The sequence below is a fragment of the Canis aureus genome, chromosome 7, assembly GCF_053574225.1.
Source record: "Canis aureus isolate CA01 chromosome 7, VMU_Caureus_v.1.0, whole genome shotgun sequence".
Taxonomy (NCBI): domain Eukaryota; kingdom Metazoa; phylum Chordata; class Mammalia; order Carnivora; family Canidae; genus Canis; species Canis aureus.
This window is the reverse complement of record NC_135617.1, coordinates 9,775,989-9,794,384: the sequence shown is the minus strand read 5'-3', so window position 1 is coordinate 9,794,384 and position 18,396 is coordinate 9,775,989. Positions and strand designations below refer to the sequence as shown.

The following is an 18,396-nucleotide window of genomic DNA, read 5'->3' as shown; positions in this document are numbered from 1 at the left end:
AAGAGCCTTTAAGCAAGTGCTGAAGTGCATCCTGAGTACAGGGGTGTGAGGTGACAGGTGCCCAGGGTGGTGTCTGCGACAGGACAGCTCTCCGGGGGATGAGGTGGTGGGAGGACAGGCAACTCAAGGAACGAGAGCCAGGACTGGAATGGAGAGAGAGAAAAGGAATATTGAAGGACCAGCTGCGAGGAAGGGCGGGGGTGGGGGTGGGGGGAGATGGCCTTAGAGTTTTAAAGAAAGTACGGGATGGGGGAGAAAAGAGAAGTAAATTATTTCTGTCAAGGAATAATCACTCTGTGTTAACGATGGGCATGTCAGAATTAAAAACAAGACAGAGTGAATACGAAAAAGACAAGGTGATTTGTAGACTGTCATTAATAAAAGCTCTGACTTTATGGCTGTACTTTATGACTCATCTCTACTTTTTATTCTCCATAGGGCACTCTGTGCTGATGATATAAGAGCAAATTCAACAGTGCTTCTCTTTGAATTGATGAGTTCTGGTGAATATTGAAGGTTTCCTCTTTCTAGTCCAAAGGACTTTTAACCTTAGAGAAGGAAGATTATAAAAATATATCACCTCCCAAAAATCTCCAAGCATTGATTTCCATCTCACTCTATCTACGAGTGAAAGAGAATGTCACCTTAAGACACAAGTAAAAACCACGTCTTTGAGACTTCAAAAGGTGGAAAACTCACATGCCTGGGGAAATATTTCTATCTCTGATAGCTCCCTAAGTGGGGATCATTACTGGTGCAACCTGACTTGTCCTGAAAAGCTCCCAGGGCACCTCCATGAAGACTTATGCCACCAAAGGCTCATGTAGACCCACCAAATATGAAGTCACCAATTCATGAGGCACTTAGGAAGCACTCACTAAATGCTGACTTTTACCACCCCGGGGAGACATTCTTTCTCAGTCTGGACAGAAGCCATCAGACTACTGAAGTCACTACAAACCAGATTTCTCACATGAAGATGTTAAAGGAAATGGCCAAAACCCTGTTCCTTGCCTCATGGATCCCTCATCCAAATAGAACTGGGGGTCAGGAAGTAAATGGAAGATTTTGAGGAAACAGGTGGGGGAATTTGCTTGAAGAGAGCCCCCGCCATGCTCCAGGTCCCTCTCCCCCTAGGGAGGACTGCAGCTAATGAGAGAGCCAAACCTGAGAAGCTAAAGAGACTATGACTGAACCTAATCTAGAAGCCAGAGGGAGGATCTGGGTTGCACTACTGCCTCAGAATTCCAGGTGTGGGTTTTGCAGGAAAGAGGAGGTGTGGGGTTGTCTTGGGGCAGTTCCAATCAAACTGCCTAGAAGGATATAGAGACATCAGTACAGAAGAAAGTGGTAGAGTGCAGCCAGATGCCCAAGGGCTGAGGAGAATCGCAAGCAAACACCCAGAGGAGCGCTTCTTCCAGGGTCAAGGGAACTGCAGAAGCAAGGGCCCAGCAGCAGGAAGCCATCCCTGAGGCAGTCAGTCGTCTACCTTCTGCCCCTATGCAAGGCCAGGCTTAACGTGCCAAGCACGGGGCATACTGCCTTGAGCCAGGGGAGAAAGAGTCCCTTACCCTTCCAGAAAATGAACCTGGACCTGTCTGGCTCAAAACTTGTGCCTTCATTCACTGAAAAACACATTAAGAACTGCTTTATCTTAAACGGTGCCACTCTGCAAATCTCAAAAGGAATTATTTTCCTAATTTTGTATCTTATACCTTCACAATTTGGGTAAAATACCAGATTTTACCCTATTCAACGCACCAGCAGAAGTTCACCTCCAACACGTAAACTCTTCACTGGTTTGAAGGTACTGGGCTCTTTCATGTAAAAAACAACTGTAGCAAAATTAGTGAGTCTTATTCTAATCAAATCAGCTTTCAGGCAATGAATAATTTATAAAGCAGCATTATCGTTTTTGGAACATCACAGAGAAAATGAATAGGAGGGAACTTCAGAGCACTCTAAAACAACTGCTGGAGGGAGGTTCTCAAGTGGCTAATGGGGCTCAGTGCACACAGCAGCAACCGCAGTGAGTTTCAACAGCATCTGACAACAGTCTCCTCTCTCCTAGTGAGAGGACCATAAGTCCACTCTGAGATCCACAACAGGTATACTACCAACAGCCAAAGGGTATTCAAAAAGCTAAAAGCTAAGGATTCTAATCTAAACAGTTAAAAAAAAATTAAATGTCAGTGATGGATTATTAAACAGTAACTACACAGTGAGTCAACTGATGGTAAAAAACAAAACAAAACAAAACACACAAAAAAAACAAGAGAAACACAATACACTACCTTTGAAAGTCTGGATTCATACTCTACAGTTTTTATGAAGGCCCTGCACGACATCATACTACTAACCACACAGATGTCATCCAGTAAATACGTGGCTGCGCTAGTTAGACCCTTCCTCTCCATGACCAAAGGCTGAAGGTTCTTTACCTTGTAACCGGTCACCAGAGAAGGAGAGTTGGACCAATTTGTTGACCTTCTCACCAATAACAAAAGCGCACAGTGTTCAAGTAGCATGTGATCTCACCTAAGACATCTTTCTCATGCTCAGGAACAAGCACCTTCCACTTAGACTCCTCAGGGTCCGTGAAGTCGATGTTGATCAGGCGATAGTTGGGCGAATGGCGATTTGTCTTGAACGTGAACACCGTCCCCTCATTGGTCACATAGTCATATTCTCCTTCAAAGTTGTCGATCAGTTTTACCCACTTCAGGATCCCTGGTGAGAGACCAAGCATTCCTGTCACCTCTCCTGTGTTGAAAATGCTGTGGTTTCTTTATGTGCAGGGAAGGAAGGGCAGGTCTTTTCTTTCCATGGAACACAAAGGAGACACAGTATTTGGAAGGTCTCAGGCTTGAGAAAGAGCAAGGACAAGTACAGCTGAATTTTAAGGTTTTTAAAAATGTGAAGGAACTTTCACTTTTTTTCCTGAAAACCCTGGCAATGAAGAAGGACCTCTCCTCTCAGCCCCCGGGCCCATGTAATCTGGTTAAGTTCTCTTCTACCGGAGTGTGTGTCTTATCTGAGCACTTCCTTCTACCTCGACTGCTACCACACCATTCCATGTCTTCATCATTCCCCTCCTGGTCTATGGCAGTGGCTCCTACCTGGGATGATTTCAAATGTGCATGCGCACATGCGCATGCACACACACACGCACACACCTCCAGGGTTGACTTCACACTAAATGTCACTTATAAAAATACAAAATACAAAAAAAAAAAAAAAGAAAAAAAAAAAAAACAAAAGAACAAACCCCATTAGGCCATCTATTTCAGAACGTGTCCAACATAAATATTCAGAGTACATTTCAAAAATTTCATAAACAAATGAGCTTGATGATTTCTGACTAGAAGGCCAAGCCAGATCTCAGCTATTCTTTAATTAGTTTCCTATTTTAAATTTTTCAATGAAATTGCTACGTTAATTTGGATAGTCCGTTTATATTCTTTGGATCTTTCAAGGTGATTTTACATTCATTATCTCATTCATCTCCATAGCATAATATCTTTATACAATTTTTTGTTGTTGAATTAAATTTATCAAGAAAAACATACTTCCATGGTGGAAAGGTTTTTCTTTTTGTGAGACATAACTGAATTAAACCCCCAGATCCACTATTTAGTTGTGTAACCTTAAAGAAAGCTCTAAAACATTCCTAAGGGATCCTAAAAACAATAAAAAACCCTGAATAACTGTAAACACGCCACCATATCTCTAGATGGGGAGACTCAATATTTTAAAGGTTTAAATAGGGGTCCCTGGGGGGCGCAGCGGTTTAGCGCCTGCCTTTGGCCCAGGGCGCGATCCTGGAGACCCGGGATCGAATCCCACATCGGGCTCCCGGTGCATGGAGCCTGCTTCTCCCTCTGCCTGTGTCTCTGCCTCTCTCTCTCTGTGTGACTATCATAAATAAATAAAAATTAAAAAAAAAAAAGGTTTAAATAATCCCAGAGGAAATCTATAAATCAAACATAATTCTAATCAAAATTCAAATGGGAGTTTTAGGGAATTTGTTAACAGCATTCTTAAGTTCACTTGAAAGAATACACACATAAGGATACCCAATACATTTTTCACAAGAGAATTTTTTGCACCATGATATTCTGAACAATCCCCTTCCCCTCCCCAAGGTAATCATCATCCTGATTTTTACATTACTTACTTCATTTTCCCTGTTCTTTTCCTGTTTTAATATGCATCCATAAACACTTGAGTCTAATTTTGCCTTATTCTTGAACTTCATCTACAGTGAAGCCAGACAACATGTATTCTTTTTTCTGACTTCTCTCATATGACATTACGTTTGTGAGACTGTTCATCCTCTGGTTATTGTTAGTGACTTTTGGCTGAATCCTATTATGCTCAAAGAACACACTCTGAATGATTTTAATCTTCTAAAATTTGCTGATAAAAACTGTATGGCCTAGTTATTTTTCCTTTAATGATTTTTAAATGTTCCTCCATGTTCCTGCATATTTTGCATCTTTCGGGTGTGACATGCTAAATATGTCTATTAAGTCACTTGTTAATCACATTGTTCAAATCCATGTATTTACTGATTTGGGAAGCCATTTTTTTTCTATTGGTCACAGAAAAGGTTGGTTAAAATGTTTCTTATGTGACTGTAGATTTTTACTTGTACTGCTGTTCGATTTTGTTCTCTGTATTTTGAAATCATGCTGTTCAATATATACAAAATTAGAATTATTATATTTAAGTAAAACTGAAGCTTTAAATGGTGATGAGGTTTTATCTTTAGCAATGCTTTTTACTTTAAAGTCTGCTTTGATATTTAGACAGCTGTGTGATTTTCATGGTAACATCATGGGCCAGTTGTCCTCTGCAAAATGACTGGTCCCAATACGTTGTTTATCATTTCTGAAAAGATTTTCTCTTTTCCATGTCTCTTAATCATTCATGCTTTCCACTTCTTGGGCTACATTCTAAGTTAATTTCTTTACATCCATATTCTTTTTTTTTTTTTTTACATCCATATTCTAATTCATTAATTCTCTCTTCAGCTGTTTCTAATTTCTTCAGCCTAATAACTCAGTTTTTTAATGTTAATAGCCATATTCCTTATTTGTAAAAATTCTCCTTAGTCTTCCTCCAATCTGGTCATTCTTTATAATATGTTGTTTCCTGCTTATACTTCCAAGCTTCTTGTTTATTTTCTTGTAAAGGCAGCATCACATTGCTTATTTTTAAAAGTATATTCAATGTACTTAATTTATGTCAGGATTGTGATTAAGTCCACTCTGTTTCTTCTATTGCTCTATTTCTCATGCTGGTGAATTTCTTTGTATGATTTGTGATTTTTTTTGAAATTTCTGACTGTGAAATGATTTCCCTTGAAACATTATCTATGGCAATTCTTGGAGGCCTGAGTTAAAGTAGCACTATTCCAGAGAAGTTCTGTATTTGGCCTCCATTTGCTTGTTGGGAGGCAACCAATCTGGGAACCTTTTATTTTTTTGTTTTAATTTTTATTTATTTATGATAGTCACACACAGAGAGAGAGAGAGGCAGAGACACAGGCAGAGGGAGAAGCAGGCTCCATGCACCAGGAGCCCGACGTGGGATTCAATCCTGGGTCTCCAGGATCGCGCCCTGGGCCAAAGGCAGGGGCCAAACCGCTGCGCCACCCAAGGATCCCTCTGGGAACCCTTTAAATGAAATTCTTGACATAAGGATTTTTGGACCTGAGAGGAACAATCCAGATACCTGTACCCATGTCATGTTTTAGGAAAATTCACATCCTGCCTCTCCCTCTCCTTCCCTAGTGCAAAGGTAAAGGCAGGCAGGTCTTTTTCCTCTCCCTCCTCCTCATGCCCCCACTCCCAAGATTATTTCTTAATCAACATTACACTGAGGGTATCCCTTATTAGACTTTTCAACATGGAGAACCAGAGGCTTTATCCTCTGTCCCCCTTGCTCTAGGTGGCCATCAGGTGGAAACTCAACCCTCAAAGCCCAGCAGAAACATTCCAGAACAATACAAGAATCCTGCTTTCATTTTGTTTTTGGTCTCTATGGGTTGTCTTTTTTTGCATGTGCCAACTTAGCAATATATTAGAAAAATACTTTATAAACTTTTTACAGCATTCCAGTTGTTTCAACTGGGAGGTTACTCAGAATATAAAATCTGCTAAACTCCCTCTAATAGAAATCCTTAGAATTATTTTTAAAAAGGTTAAGCTGTGCATTCAAGTTCAATTTTTTTTTTTCAGTGACAAACTGCTAATTTCAAAAGTAAGTGACCAACCACTCAAAGGTAACTTCACTTTATTTTACATAAAGCAATACTTTAAAAGGGGAAAAAAAAAAACCTAAAAACTATTCCTTAGAAGAATAAGTAAAAAATTAGCAGACAATGCAAAAACTGCAGACAATCAGAAAGGTACATTTGTTTATACTAAGAATGATGAATCATAATTTTCTGGACTATGACATTTGTGGACATAGAGTCTTGGTTCAGGAAAATGTCAGATTCCTTAAATGTTCCTGACAATAAAACATTTCCTGATGTGCAACCTTTATTTCTCAAAGTAACCATCTTACGGTTTCTGCCTGAAAAGGTCTTACATCCATTGTAGTGATATTTGTTATGACCCTGGCCACCCCACCCCCAACACAAAAAGTCACTGAAATATCTGCCAAAGGCAAAACACAGTAGAAATTTCCTTCGGTATTTCTGTATAATCAGGTGAGCCTAAAGATGTAGCTCATTTGTTTTAAATAATCAAGGCTCCAACGAACACCAAAACAACAGTTTGTAGTTGTCATCTACCATCAATTTCTGGAGAATTAACCTTAGTCATTAATAAATACTATAAGTCATAAACTCATTCAAATTCAGGTATGTGGCTGGATTTATACAAATGTGGTTCAAAGTACTGGCCCCCATGAGGAAGCACGACTAAAACGGAGCTCTTGAAATCCTTCTGCTCTCCTGAAACCCCTGCTCCTCATGGCTCTGGCACAAAATAATTCCAGAGAAACAGTATTTCAGTTGAACAATGGGGCTCACCCAGTTTTGCTATTCACAAGTCAGAACACTATTGATTTAAATGGAAAACAGAAAAATTACTTTAAAAAAAGAGACATGGCTTAAATCCCAAACCAACCTCACTTTTTGCCAACTTCTTCTGGGATTCTTTTCTCTGTAAGTGGCATTGTTCACTCTGAAGCCAAGAGAAATTCAATTCCCAAACTTTTCCACATTAAAGTTAAAATTACTTTCAATAGACCTGATTCTTGGTGGTGGAATGATTTGTTTACTGAATGAAGATTAGCTTAAAATAAGTCATCTTATGCCTTCCCTTGAGCAAAGTCATTACTTTTATTGCTTTCTTTGAAAATACACAGAATTAACTATGTTTCATAAAAAACGTTCTGTAAGCTCTCTAGCAACGGGAACTAAAAAGTGCTTTTATACTTGACAAAAAACTGTGTAACAACAATAAACAAATGCAGAGTGTGGTCATGTTCTAAAACTGAGGGGGCAGGAGGTGGCTGTTCTCCTTGGCCCAAAACCTTTCTTCCATCCCCCTGCCTCACAGCCACCGTTAGAACATGGGCTAGGAGGTTTCAACTGACTTGAGTCTGAATCTTTACAAGGCATCAGGAAAGCAAATGGTCCTCACCATCCCCAGGTTCCTGGGGATGACAACATGTGCTCCTCAGAGGTTGTTGAGAAGACTAAATAAATTATCTACACTATTAGCTCAGAATCTGGCACATAGAAAATGTTAAACAGTCAATAGTTACTACTATTCCAAATAATCCCAGCATTCTTCAAATGGCAAAAATAAGCTAAATGTGGCTTTTGAACAGCATGATTTGCTAATAGTGAACTTTAAAATCGAATTTCCATCTGTCACGGCACACAGCTATTTTCCTAGAAAAAGCTCTTAAAAATCACTCATTTTAAAATTAGTAAAAACACTAATTTTATCACTATTACTTATTTTACTTCAAAATTAATGTTTTGCTTATTTTTTATGCTATCTTTTGATGTCCCAATTCTTTTTGCTTTTCTTCCATTCCTACTCTGAAATGCACACTACTTGCGAATAGCTCCCTGCCTCTCACAGAAGCCCTCCTCGCCTGTTGGTCTGGCTCTTCACGCTCAGCTGAGCTTGCTAAACTTTGGACAACTCCTTTGTTTAAAGTTTCTCAAATGTTTATCTCCCCCTTTCCACTCCACTCCCAAAAGATGCCCCAGCCCCACGAGGCATGAACCATGGAGTCACTATTGTCTCAGCTACCTAGCTGCGACAGGAGCAAAGACCACTTCAGGCCTGCCTTAAGGATGGCTACGTTGGTGCCTAAGTGTGTCAGGTTACTAACAAGTATTTTAGGCACTGATAATTCTTTTCACTTAATAATCGCTTCCTAAAGATTCTATTTAAAAACCTCTAATAATAAGTTTAAGTTAATTCAGAGTAGGGCCAAATGGTCAGCATCTTTTTTGCTGGTATTCACCCTATAAAAGAAATATAGTATCTGACCTTTCATAGAAAAATGAAAGATCCAAAAAGACAGGGAACAAAAGAAAGAAAACAGAGGCGGGGGGAGAGGGAGTTGAGTATTTCTGAACTCCAGAGATGTTCTGAGTCTGGGCATGTGTGCTGGGTCACAGCACTGCTGATACACCTTGAGAGTGGGCACTGGTGATCTCACAGCTACCGCCCAGCAGTGGGGAGCACTCCAGAGCAGGAATGACAGCACAGAGTGGGACAGTGATACAGGTATGCTTTGTAACTAAATATATAACATTTACATAATCCTGCATTTTAGCTGGAAACTTGTATGCATTTGTTGACAATGTAAAGACAACAGAAGCAACTGAATTTAAATTTATTTTTAATTCCATTCTTTTTTTTTTTTTTAAGACTTTATTTATTCATGAGAGACACAGAGAGAGAGAGAGGCAGAGACAGAGGCAGAAGGAGATGCAGGCTTCCTGTGAAGAGCCCGATGTGGGGGATCCTGGGGTAGCTCAGTGGTTTGGTGCCTGCCTTAGGCCCAGGGAGTGATCCTGGAGTCCCAGGATCGAGTCCCACGTCAGGCTCCCTGCATGCAGCCTGCTTCTCCTTCTGCCTGTGTCTCTGCCTCTCTCTCTCTCTCTCTGTCTCTCATGAATAAATAAATAAATGAAACCTTTAAAAAAAAAAAAAAAAAGAGCCTGATGTGGGACTCAATCCCGGAACTCCGGGATCACATCCTGAGCCCAAGGCCAACGCCCAACTGCTGAGCCACCCAGGTGTCCCCCAAATTTAAATTTTAATGTCGTAGTCTCATACTTTTTCAATAAAAAGATTTAAAAATTTAAGTTCAATATGTATATTGAACACTTAAATATGTGTAAAAGAATATCAAAAACCATCATTTATATTTTCAGAGTATAAATTAAATTTTCATGAAATCTCTTAAAGTCCACATATTTGAAAGCAGATCTAAGGCCTGATACCTAACTGTAATATGGAAAATATGTGAAAATTTACTCGCAATTTAGTTGACATATACAGTGGACCTTTGGACAGCACAAGGGTTAGGCACACCAACACCCCTACACAGTAAAAAATCCACTTATTAACTTTTGACTCCCTCAAAACTTTACTGCTAGCCCGCTGTTGACTGGAAGCCTTACTGACAATATAACCATACTTTTCGCATTTTGTACATTATATGTGTTATATATTTTGTATATGTATTATACAGTGTATCCTTATAATAAAATCATAGGAAAGTGAATATTAAGAAATCATAAGAGAAAGTACATTTGCAGTACAATACCGTATTTATTATCAGAAACCCCAAAATCCATGTATAAGTAGACCTGCACAGTTCAAATCAGGGTTGTTCAAGGGTAACTGCATATTCAAAATTGGACAATAAACTTAGGAAACAAAATATATTTATAATTCAAAAAATGTTAAGAAAAGTACAGAAAATATAACTAAGAAAATCCAGATGCAAATCATTTTCTTCCAAGGTTCAGGATGATTAATTTCAACTAATCTGCAGGCGTGAATCAGGTTAAGAATCATAGGAGTCAAGACTCAGCTGTCTTTTCTACTGCAGAATGATTAAATTGTCACGCCAAACTGGTGCCCTAAGTGGTTTCCTCACTTTTGATCTTAAACAAGGAATAGAAAAAGAGAAGCAAAAGTCCTTTGCTCATACAATACACACGACTGGAGAAATATGGTCTGTGCCTATTCATCATTCTCAGAGTTTAATAAAAGATAAAAAATTTAAGTAAAAAAAATTTAGGTGGCCAGAAAAGTGAAGATTCAAAAGTGCTTATAAGAAAATATAACACTTACTGATGGAGGATGGTTTATATAGTAGGGCCTGAGCGCCAGGAGCCATAAAGGGGCAATGAAGTCATTTAAGACAAGTTGGAACCCACTTTCTGTGTGTCCATGTTACAGAAAAAAATTATCTTACACTTGTTAAAATGGTAAAGAGGACTTCATTCAGGACTACTGAGATAGGTGTTAAGACCATCGCAAAAGACAGAGAAATCAGGCTTAACTCCAAATACAAAAAAAGACAGCTGGGGATTTATAGCCAATGAGCAGAATGGAGAGAGGGTAGTCACAAAGAGGGCACATGGAGTTGGGGGATTCTTGTTAAACTGACCTAATAATGTTCTTGGTGAGGGCAGGTGAAGGTAATCAGATATTAGTGGGGGCTGGCAGCAGGGGACCGAAGGGGTGAGGAATTTGAGGGTGATCAGATATGGAGGGTAGGGGAATTCTCTCTCAATGGATGTAGTGAGATTCTTGCTACAATTAAGCTATGCTGGCCCAATGAGGGAGTAGGAGGCCGAGGAACCAAGGTTGAGGCCTCACTGAGAAGAGGGCTTGGGGAAGCTTGACTAAAGTCTGGTCAAGGACGGGGTCCTTGTCATCTGTCAGGCACTGTTCTAGGTGCTGGGCACTGCAGGGAACAAGACAGACAAGGTCTCTGATCTCATGCAGCTCACAAATACACAAAGTGCTGTTGTTGTTGTTGTGTTTCTGCACGGAGAGAAAAAGGATCAGAACAGGAGAAAGCAGGAGAACAGCCAACTGTAGAAGGAAAAGTATCAGGTGAAGGCATGAGGAAGTGTGGTAACGGTTAGAATAAAAATCTCTCCTCCCCTTAAGAAAGAAGATAGTAACTCGGAATATGTCTCTGGCAGCCAGCACAGAAGGGGGCGAGATGTTCTTTGGAGGGCACCTGCTTAGCTGTGTCGAACACCTGGGATATTGTACAGACTTCTAAGGCCCAAGGATACGCCTAGGGCTGTCTCTATCGGGGGGAATGAGGTGAGTCAGAGGAGTCACCTGTGCAGGAAGTCAGGAAAGGAGTAGCCGACCAGCCTCAACTGCAGTTCCTGGGGAAAGGCTGTGGCCCACAGTGTGTACAGATTTGTCCGTACTATTCTTAAGTAAAAAGACTGCCGAGGCAGATGGTGGAAAGGACGCTCTCCAATGAGAGGCAAAGGGTAAATGGAGAGAGATCCGGCCAACGGAGTGGCGAGTAGGAAGATGGTCAACAGGTTGGAGAAGACAAGTTGAAATCTACACAACAGATGTAAATGACAGAGGAATCCAGTCTCACAGGGAACTCTCTTAACTCTCAGGATCCTAAGATTTTTATTTTTCCCCGTCCTGTAGTTTATTTATATAGTTTTGTTTTCTCTATCGGCTGCTTTTCCTACATCTATAGCCATCGGCCACTTCTGTGTACTTTTTGTGATCCTCATTTCAAAATGCAAAGGGGCAGAAGGCTTTCTTAGGAGACAAAGTTGACAGAAAGGTTAGAAAAGTGCTACCTAAGTGAAACTAGTTTTCCAGACAAGCAATTCAGTGATGCCCTAATAAATGAAGAATTAATCTGCATGAAAATGTGGTTAATTTTCCCTGCCTTTAAGGTAAAAAAGATTAAAATCATAGCAGAAAGGCTTTTAGGTTATAAAAGGGATATAAATTTCAGCAATATAAAATGAAAGATTTCTTAACATTGGATTTCGTTTTTGGTTACCGGCTATTCAAGTTTAACTCATCTAATAGTTAATTAGCACATTTAGCATTTAAGTTAAATGTTAATTATTTTTCCTCCGAACAAAAAATATAACAAAAATGGAGCAGGTATAGAAATAGCAAGAAAAAGTTATCTGGCATATAAACCCTTGAAATTTCAATTATCAACCTGTAAAAATTAGACAATTTCCCACATAGCCTTGCACTGAGAGGCCCACCTATTTATGCTTTTGTCAAGGAAAGGATGCTTTTTTGATAATGAATCTGGTTTTGCAGTAAACAAGTCAATACCAAGATCTGTGTTTAGAGCAGCTTTGATACCGAAGATAACTATTTATTCTAGGACATCCTCAGTCTATTTTACTATGCTACCCCAAATAAAGTGTGTTGATTCCAAATATTCCTCTTTCAGTTGAGAAACAAAGGAAAAAAGAAGGGAGGAATTCCTGAGCACCTGTCATATGCCAGGAACCCTGCTAAGCCCTGTTGCATACCTCTTCATTATTTCTCACAATTCCTCCTGAAGTCTGTATTACCTCCCCGTCGGTAGTCATGGAAATATTGAGAGGAAACATTCCCACCCCAGGCTCACTAGTTAGTTAGTCTTGGAGTGGAGATGAAAATTCGCATCTGACTTGAAAGTGTTCTGGTTATTGTCATAATACATCCAACCATGATTAATGGGGATTATTTTTAAAAATTTTAATGATCACTATCTCGATCTGCTAGGTCTCTCCTGTTATAAACTACTTAATGTCCTCAACAGTTCAACTCACATGTAGTATTTGTTTCTTTAAATGATAATAATTATATCATTGACTTATAATAAGCCAGCAATCAGTTAAAAAAAAAACAAACCCAAAAAACCCAAGATCTCTCTAATATTGTCATATGGAACTGACTTAAACCCAAGTGTGGAAGAGGATAACCATTTCATCTTACCAGCACCGGCCCCATCACTGTAACTGTCCAGAACTTTCAGGATCTCAGGACTGCCACTCAAAGGAGTAACTACTGTGAAGTTTATGTTATCCACAAACTTAATGCTAATAAAGCAATATTAGAAAAAGGTGGCAGGGGGCAGCCCTGGTGGCTCAGCGGTTTAGCGCCACCTTCAGCCCAGGGCCTGACCCTGGGGACCTAGGATAGAGTCCCACGTCGGGCTCGGTGCATGGTACCTGCTTCTCCCTCTGCCTGTCTCTGTCTCTGTCTCTCTCTCTCTCTCTCCTTCTGTCTGTTTCTCATGAATAAATAAAATCTTTAAATAAAAAAGAAAGAAAAGAAAGAAAAGAAAAGAAAAGAAAAGAAAAAAGAAAAGAAAAGAAGAAAAGAAAAGAAAAGAAAAGAAAAGAAAAGAAAAGAAAAGAAAAGAAAAGAAAAGAAAAGAAAAGAAAAGAAAAAGGTGGCAGGCCCAGTTAAACCCAGACTTTAGCAGCTTTCAGTGGCAAACATCCCCCAGTGCCTTCAGTATGTCTATCGGGGAACACATCAATAGCTTCAAATCCAGCCTATCCTATTATTCACTTCAAAATCTCTAGGATATCACATATTTTTCTGAGTGCCTCAATGAATTCCAAACACTGGTCAGTTCAGTAACCTCATTAAATGATGAAATCAGGTTAGCACTGTCAGACTTGTTTGCTCTATTCTTCTTGTGGTTTTTTCCATGAGCTCACTGGGATGGTCTTTTTGACATGTCCTGAGTTAATCAATCAAATACTAATCTAGGTGTTACTGTAAAGGTATTCTGCAGATGTGATTAAAGACCATAATCAGTTGACTTTAAGTCAAGGAGATTATCCTAGATAATCTAGGTGGGCCTGATTCAAAAGGTTGAAATGCCTTCCAGGGGAATTGAGGCCTACCTGAAAAAGAAGAAATACCACCTGTGGAGCATCAGCCTGTGCCTGAGAATTCCAGCCTGTCCTTCCTGGTGGCCCGCCCTACTGATTTCAGACTTAACTAGCCAGTCTCCAAATCACATAAGCCCAATTCTTGCAATACATCTCTTAATGTTCTGCTTCTCTGGTTATACCTTGATTGACACCTTCATACACCATCAATAGCTCACAAATACAAAATACCTAGGAGTAACCTTGACAAGTAATATGTGGTTATGGGGCACCTGGCTGGCTTAGTCAGTAGAGCGCAAGATTCGATCTTGAGGTTGAGTTCAAGCCCCATATTGCATGTAGAGCTTACGTAAAAATAAAAAATAAAAAAAGAAAGAAAGAAAGAAAGAAAGAAAGAAAGAAAGAAAGAGAGAGAGAGAGAGAGAGAGAGAAAGAAAGAAAGAAAGAAAGAAAGAAAGAAAGAAAGAAAATAATAAAATAAAATAAAATAAAATAAAATAAAATACATGGTTCCACTGAGAGATATAATACCAAATAAATTTACAGGTTTACACAGTCCTAGTCCAATATATGGCTGGACTTCTGTTCACATGAGGACATAATAACCTTAAAGTTTCTCTGGATGAATTAAAAAAAAAAAGGACAATTTGGAAAATTATAATTGCTAACATTTACTGAGTAAGCCTACTAGAGTAGTGGGCTCTTCACCTAAGGTGCAAAAAAACCACATAGGAAAGAGAAAAGACAACAGTCAGGTGATTCAAGGAAGATCAAATTGGGAAGACGGGCCAGGACCTGGCTTGTTTTATAAAGAGGATGAATGCATCATTGCCATTTATGGTTTCTTGGATGCTTCCCTTCTTTCTCCTTCATGTCCATTCAGGGCTACAGTGTCTAGAATTTTATTTGGGATGGCCTAGTGTACCCCTGCACTGTCTTCCTCTCAGAATCTCAATCTCTGGGTATCACATCCTCTTCTGTAATTCCTCAGGAATGTGGCAATGATAAAGCGGGGGATAAAAAATATGTAGGGTGGGAAAAAAGAAAGTAAGGACCAAGAAGTTTGGAAGAAAGCAAGGTTTGCTCTAGTTCTATCAGCCTTTTTCTAAGTTTCACTCAGAGTCTTACTATTATTAAAGTGGACATAGCAGTACGAGTTCAGTACACCAGTATATGGAAGGAATGCTCTTCCCTAAATTTAGAACAAAGTGATCAATTTGTGTTTTTTGATTTGCTAACTTGTAGCATTTAATAACAAGTCTACCTTATAATTTAAAGATATAACAAGGTAATAAAAAGAAAAAGAAACTAGCATTCTCTGGAGGAAGATCGTCGTAACTGGAATATTTAAAAAACTGGAGAAAGGCAAAGATCTTTGCACCATCTCAGACTCACACAGGAATCCTATCACGATAACAGCACAGTAACAGCTGTCCCTGTTTCTTTCAGATCTCATTCTTCAGAGGGTCAGCTCTGTGTAGACCAGACTTGCAACTCAAGTGAACAATTCCGGGTGCTGGTTTTACTCCTGTCAAAGAATGTGAAACCTGATGTGGCTAATCCAATTTTCTTTTGAGATCAAAATGAGTGTATCCTTTTTTTTTTAACAGAAAAAAACAAAAACAAAAACCCTTACACATCTTTATTAAATGGACACATATTTCACACCTGAATCAATCTGTTGACTTTATCCTGCTGTATCTGGGAATGGCGCTCTGCAGTATCTAAGAGTGTCAGGATGTGGATCTTGCTCAGAGACATTGAAAAATGATGCAATACCCGAGCAATTAAAAACAATTGTATATTTTCTTATCATAATGTAACATAAATTAGGTACCAATAGTGAAGTAATCTAATAATTGAAAATGCACTCAGTATTATATAGTTTGCAAATCTGTATCATAATCAAATGTATTTATTTTATATTACCCAGAACACAGTGTGATCCGTTTTTGTGTCCTTATCTGAGTGCCAGCATATCTGTGCGGCTTTTGGATCTGGGTATTCTTAGCACAGTAAACTGTGCAGCTGGAAAGCTTTAATGCTCAATAATGGTGCTGGTATGGCAAAGATGTTCGAAGAGAACAACATTTAAAATGAGCCACCTCCACAATTTGTAGCTGGCTGCTACTATGCTTACTATCATAATGTAAAAGGCTTCCAGGAAGGAAAATCAGGCTGTTATTGTGCATGAGGCTCAGTGCTAAAAAACGGTCTTGTAATTACCTGTTAACCTCACTAATTCTCACTGGTCTCTCTTACCCTTTTGCCTGTGACAGTTTGCACCATCATATCTAGACAATTATAACGCTTTACAGACCAAAGGGCTAGCTTTGCCGTAACACTCACTCTTCATCTGCAATATTCACAGGATGTTTTCACATTCGTATGCAAAACATGGTTAACCTCAATTTATGGAGAAAATGTTAAAGCCAAGAGCTTCATTCAGTTTTTCTTCATTTTATGGAACAATACTGAAAGAAAAAAATATGGACTGATGGTTCATATGGTTGAATGGAAGAAGGTTTCTTGGGAAATCAATTAGAAGACCACAATAATTGCTTTTTAATGGAGCTTTCTGGAATAATTACCTGTTTGAAAGATAGCTTACCACTGATGCCATTGGCTTCCTGCTGTAGGTCACAGTACCAGAGTCGGTTTACTGGATCGCACCCCTCTCTTATTGATAGTAAGACATAGCGACCATCATCAGACAACTATGAAGGAAATAAAAACAGTGCAGGGAGCTGATTAGAAAGTATTTTTTGGAAAGCACTGCTAAGTAAAAAATAAAGCTTAACCTTAAATGTCATATGGTTACCCAAAATTTATGAGTGGCAAAGAAATTTAGAAAAAAAAGAACATTTTTTTTTAATTTTACTCTTACATTACAGTTTAAAAAAACCCAGTGAAATATTTAAATAGAGACTATCAACAGATATAACTGAATGTCATGACTCAATGTGATTTTTATTTAAATTTATACTTTAGGCTTTCACGGAGAATACATGCAATCTGTCATTCTGAATATCAGTATCTCTGACTTTGAAATTTTGTCATGGGTCATGTATTTTAAAAGTGTTGTAAATGAGTAAGAATTAGCAAAATGGGCATGATGCAAGGAAGTTCACCTGTGGTGCACACTGGTGACACGAACCAGTTTCTATTCAACAACTCTTTATCTTTAGTCGATGTCAAAAATCAAAAGCCTGTGTTTCTATAAATTTCCTTTATGGTACTGAATAGAAGAATCTCAGGTAGCAAAAAGAATCTTGGCAAACTAATAGAGCAAACAGTATATTCTGATTTTGAGTTGTCAAAATTGATATAAGTGGTGTCAAACCCTCTCTCTAAATTTGCACACACATATGCTTTTTGCAATTATATTTTTTCATTTAATTTAAAAAATTAATCTGTGTCGATATGTCTACTTAATTCTTTCAACTGCTATGCAGCAATTCAATCTAAAAATATACCACAATTAATTGATCTATTTTTCCATGAATAAATGTTTTATGTCTATTTCCTTCCTCTTATAAGCAACACCTCACAAAAATTCTGAATATGTTTGTTTGTGTCCTTATCTGTGTTTCTGGATATATAACTGAAAATAAAATTGCTAGGTGGGAGGATACGCAACACATTCAACCTTATTCGGTGTTGCCAAATTATTTTCCAAAATGTTTGTACCAACTTACGTCTTAGATGTCACGGCAAATAACAGTTCCCGTTTTTCCACATCCTAACTTCACATACCAACTTGGCTAGACCACAGTACCCACATATTTGGTCAAAAATTATTCTGGACGTTTCTGTGAAGGTGTTTTTTGGATGAGACTGACTGTTTAAATGGGTGGACTCTTTTTGGTTTTGTTTTTTGGTTTTGTTTTAAATGGGTGGACTCTTAAAGGTGATTACCCTCTGTAAGGTGAGTGTGCTCATCCAATCAGTCCAAGACCTTAATAGAAAAACAGTGACCTTCCCAAGCAAGAAGCAATTCTGGACCACCTTTGGACTTAAACCGAACCTCTGGATTTCCAGCCTGCCAAGCTACCCTGCAAGGCTTTGGACTTGTCAAGCCTTCACAATCACACTGGCCAATTTTTTAAAAGTAAATCTTTCTCTTTATAAATATACACACATGTTGGTTCTGTTTCTCCTCAGAACCCTAATACACTTACCAACAACTGTTACTCTTTGATATGTTCATTAGATAAAATTTGCGAAGCAGCCATTATGTACAAGACCTTTAAAGCTACATCAGTGAACAAATCTGGGGGGGGGAAATGTTACATTCTAGTGCAGGAAATAAATATGGAATTATGTGTAGCATGTTAGAAAATGATGAACATGGAGAACAGGAACAGGTGTAGGTAAGGGAGGCAGGATGTGGGGGCAGGAACTGTACTTTTAAAATATGGTAGTTAAGAAAGAAAATGTCTTTCCACTGTCTCCTGCCTTACATTGTTTCAGATGAGAAGTCACTT

General features: G+C 38.8%; 1 protein-coding gene across 1 annotated transcript in view; it reads right to left on the bottom strand.

Moving 5' to 3' along the window:
- Positions 1 to 18,396, bottom strand: part of PREP (prolyl endopeptidase) — a 117,906-nt gene that overhangs the window by 53,161 nt on the left and 46,349 nt on the right. The window contains exons 7-8 of the mRNA XM_077902926.1: positions 16,521 to 16,626; positions 2,539 to 2,730 (exon numbers count right to left, since the gene is read on the bottom strand). Of these exons, the coding sequence (XP_077759052.1) occupies positions 2,539 to 2,730; positions 16,521 to 16,626 (298 nt within the window). The remainder of the gene's footprint in view (positions 1 to 2,538; positions 2,731 to 16,520; positions 16,627 to 18,396) is intronic.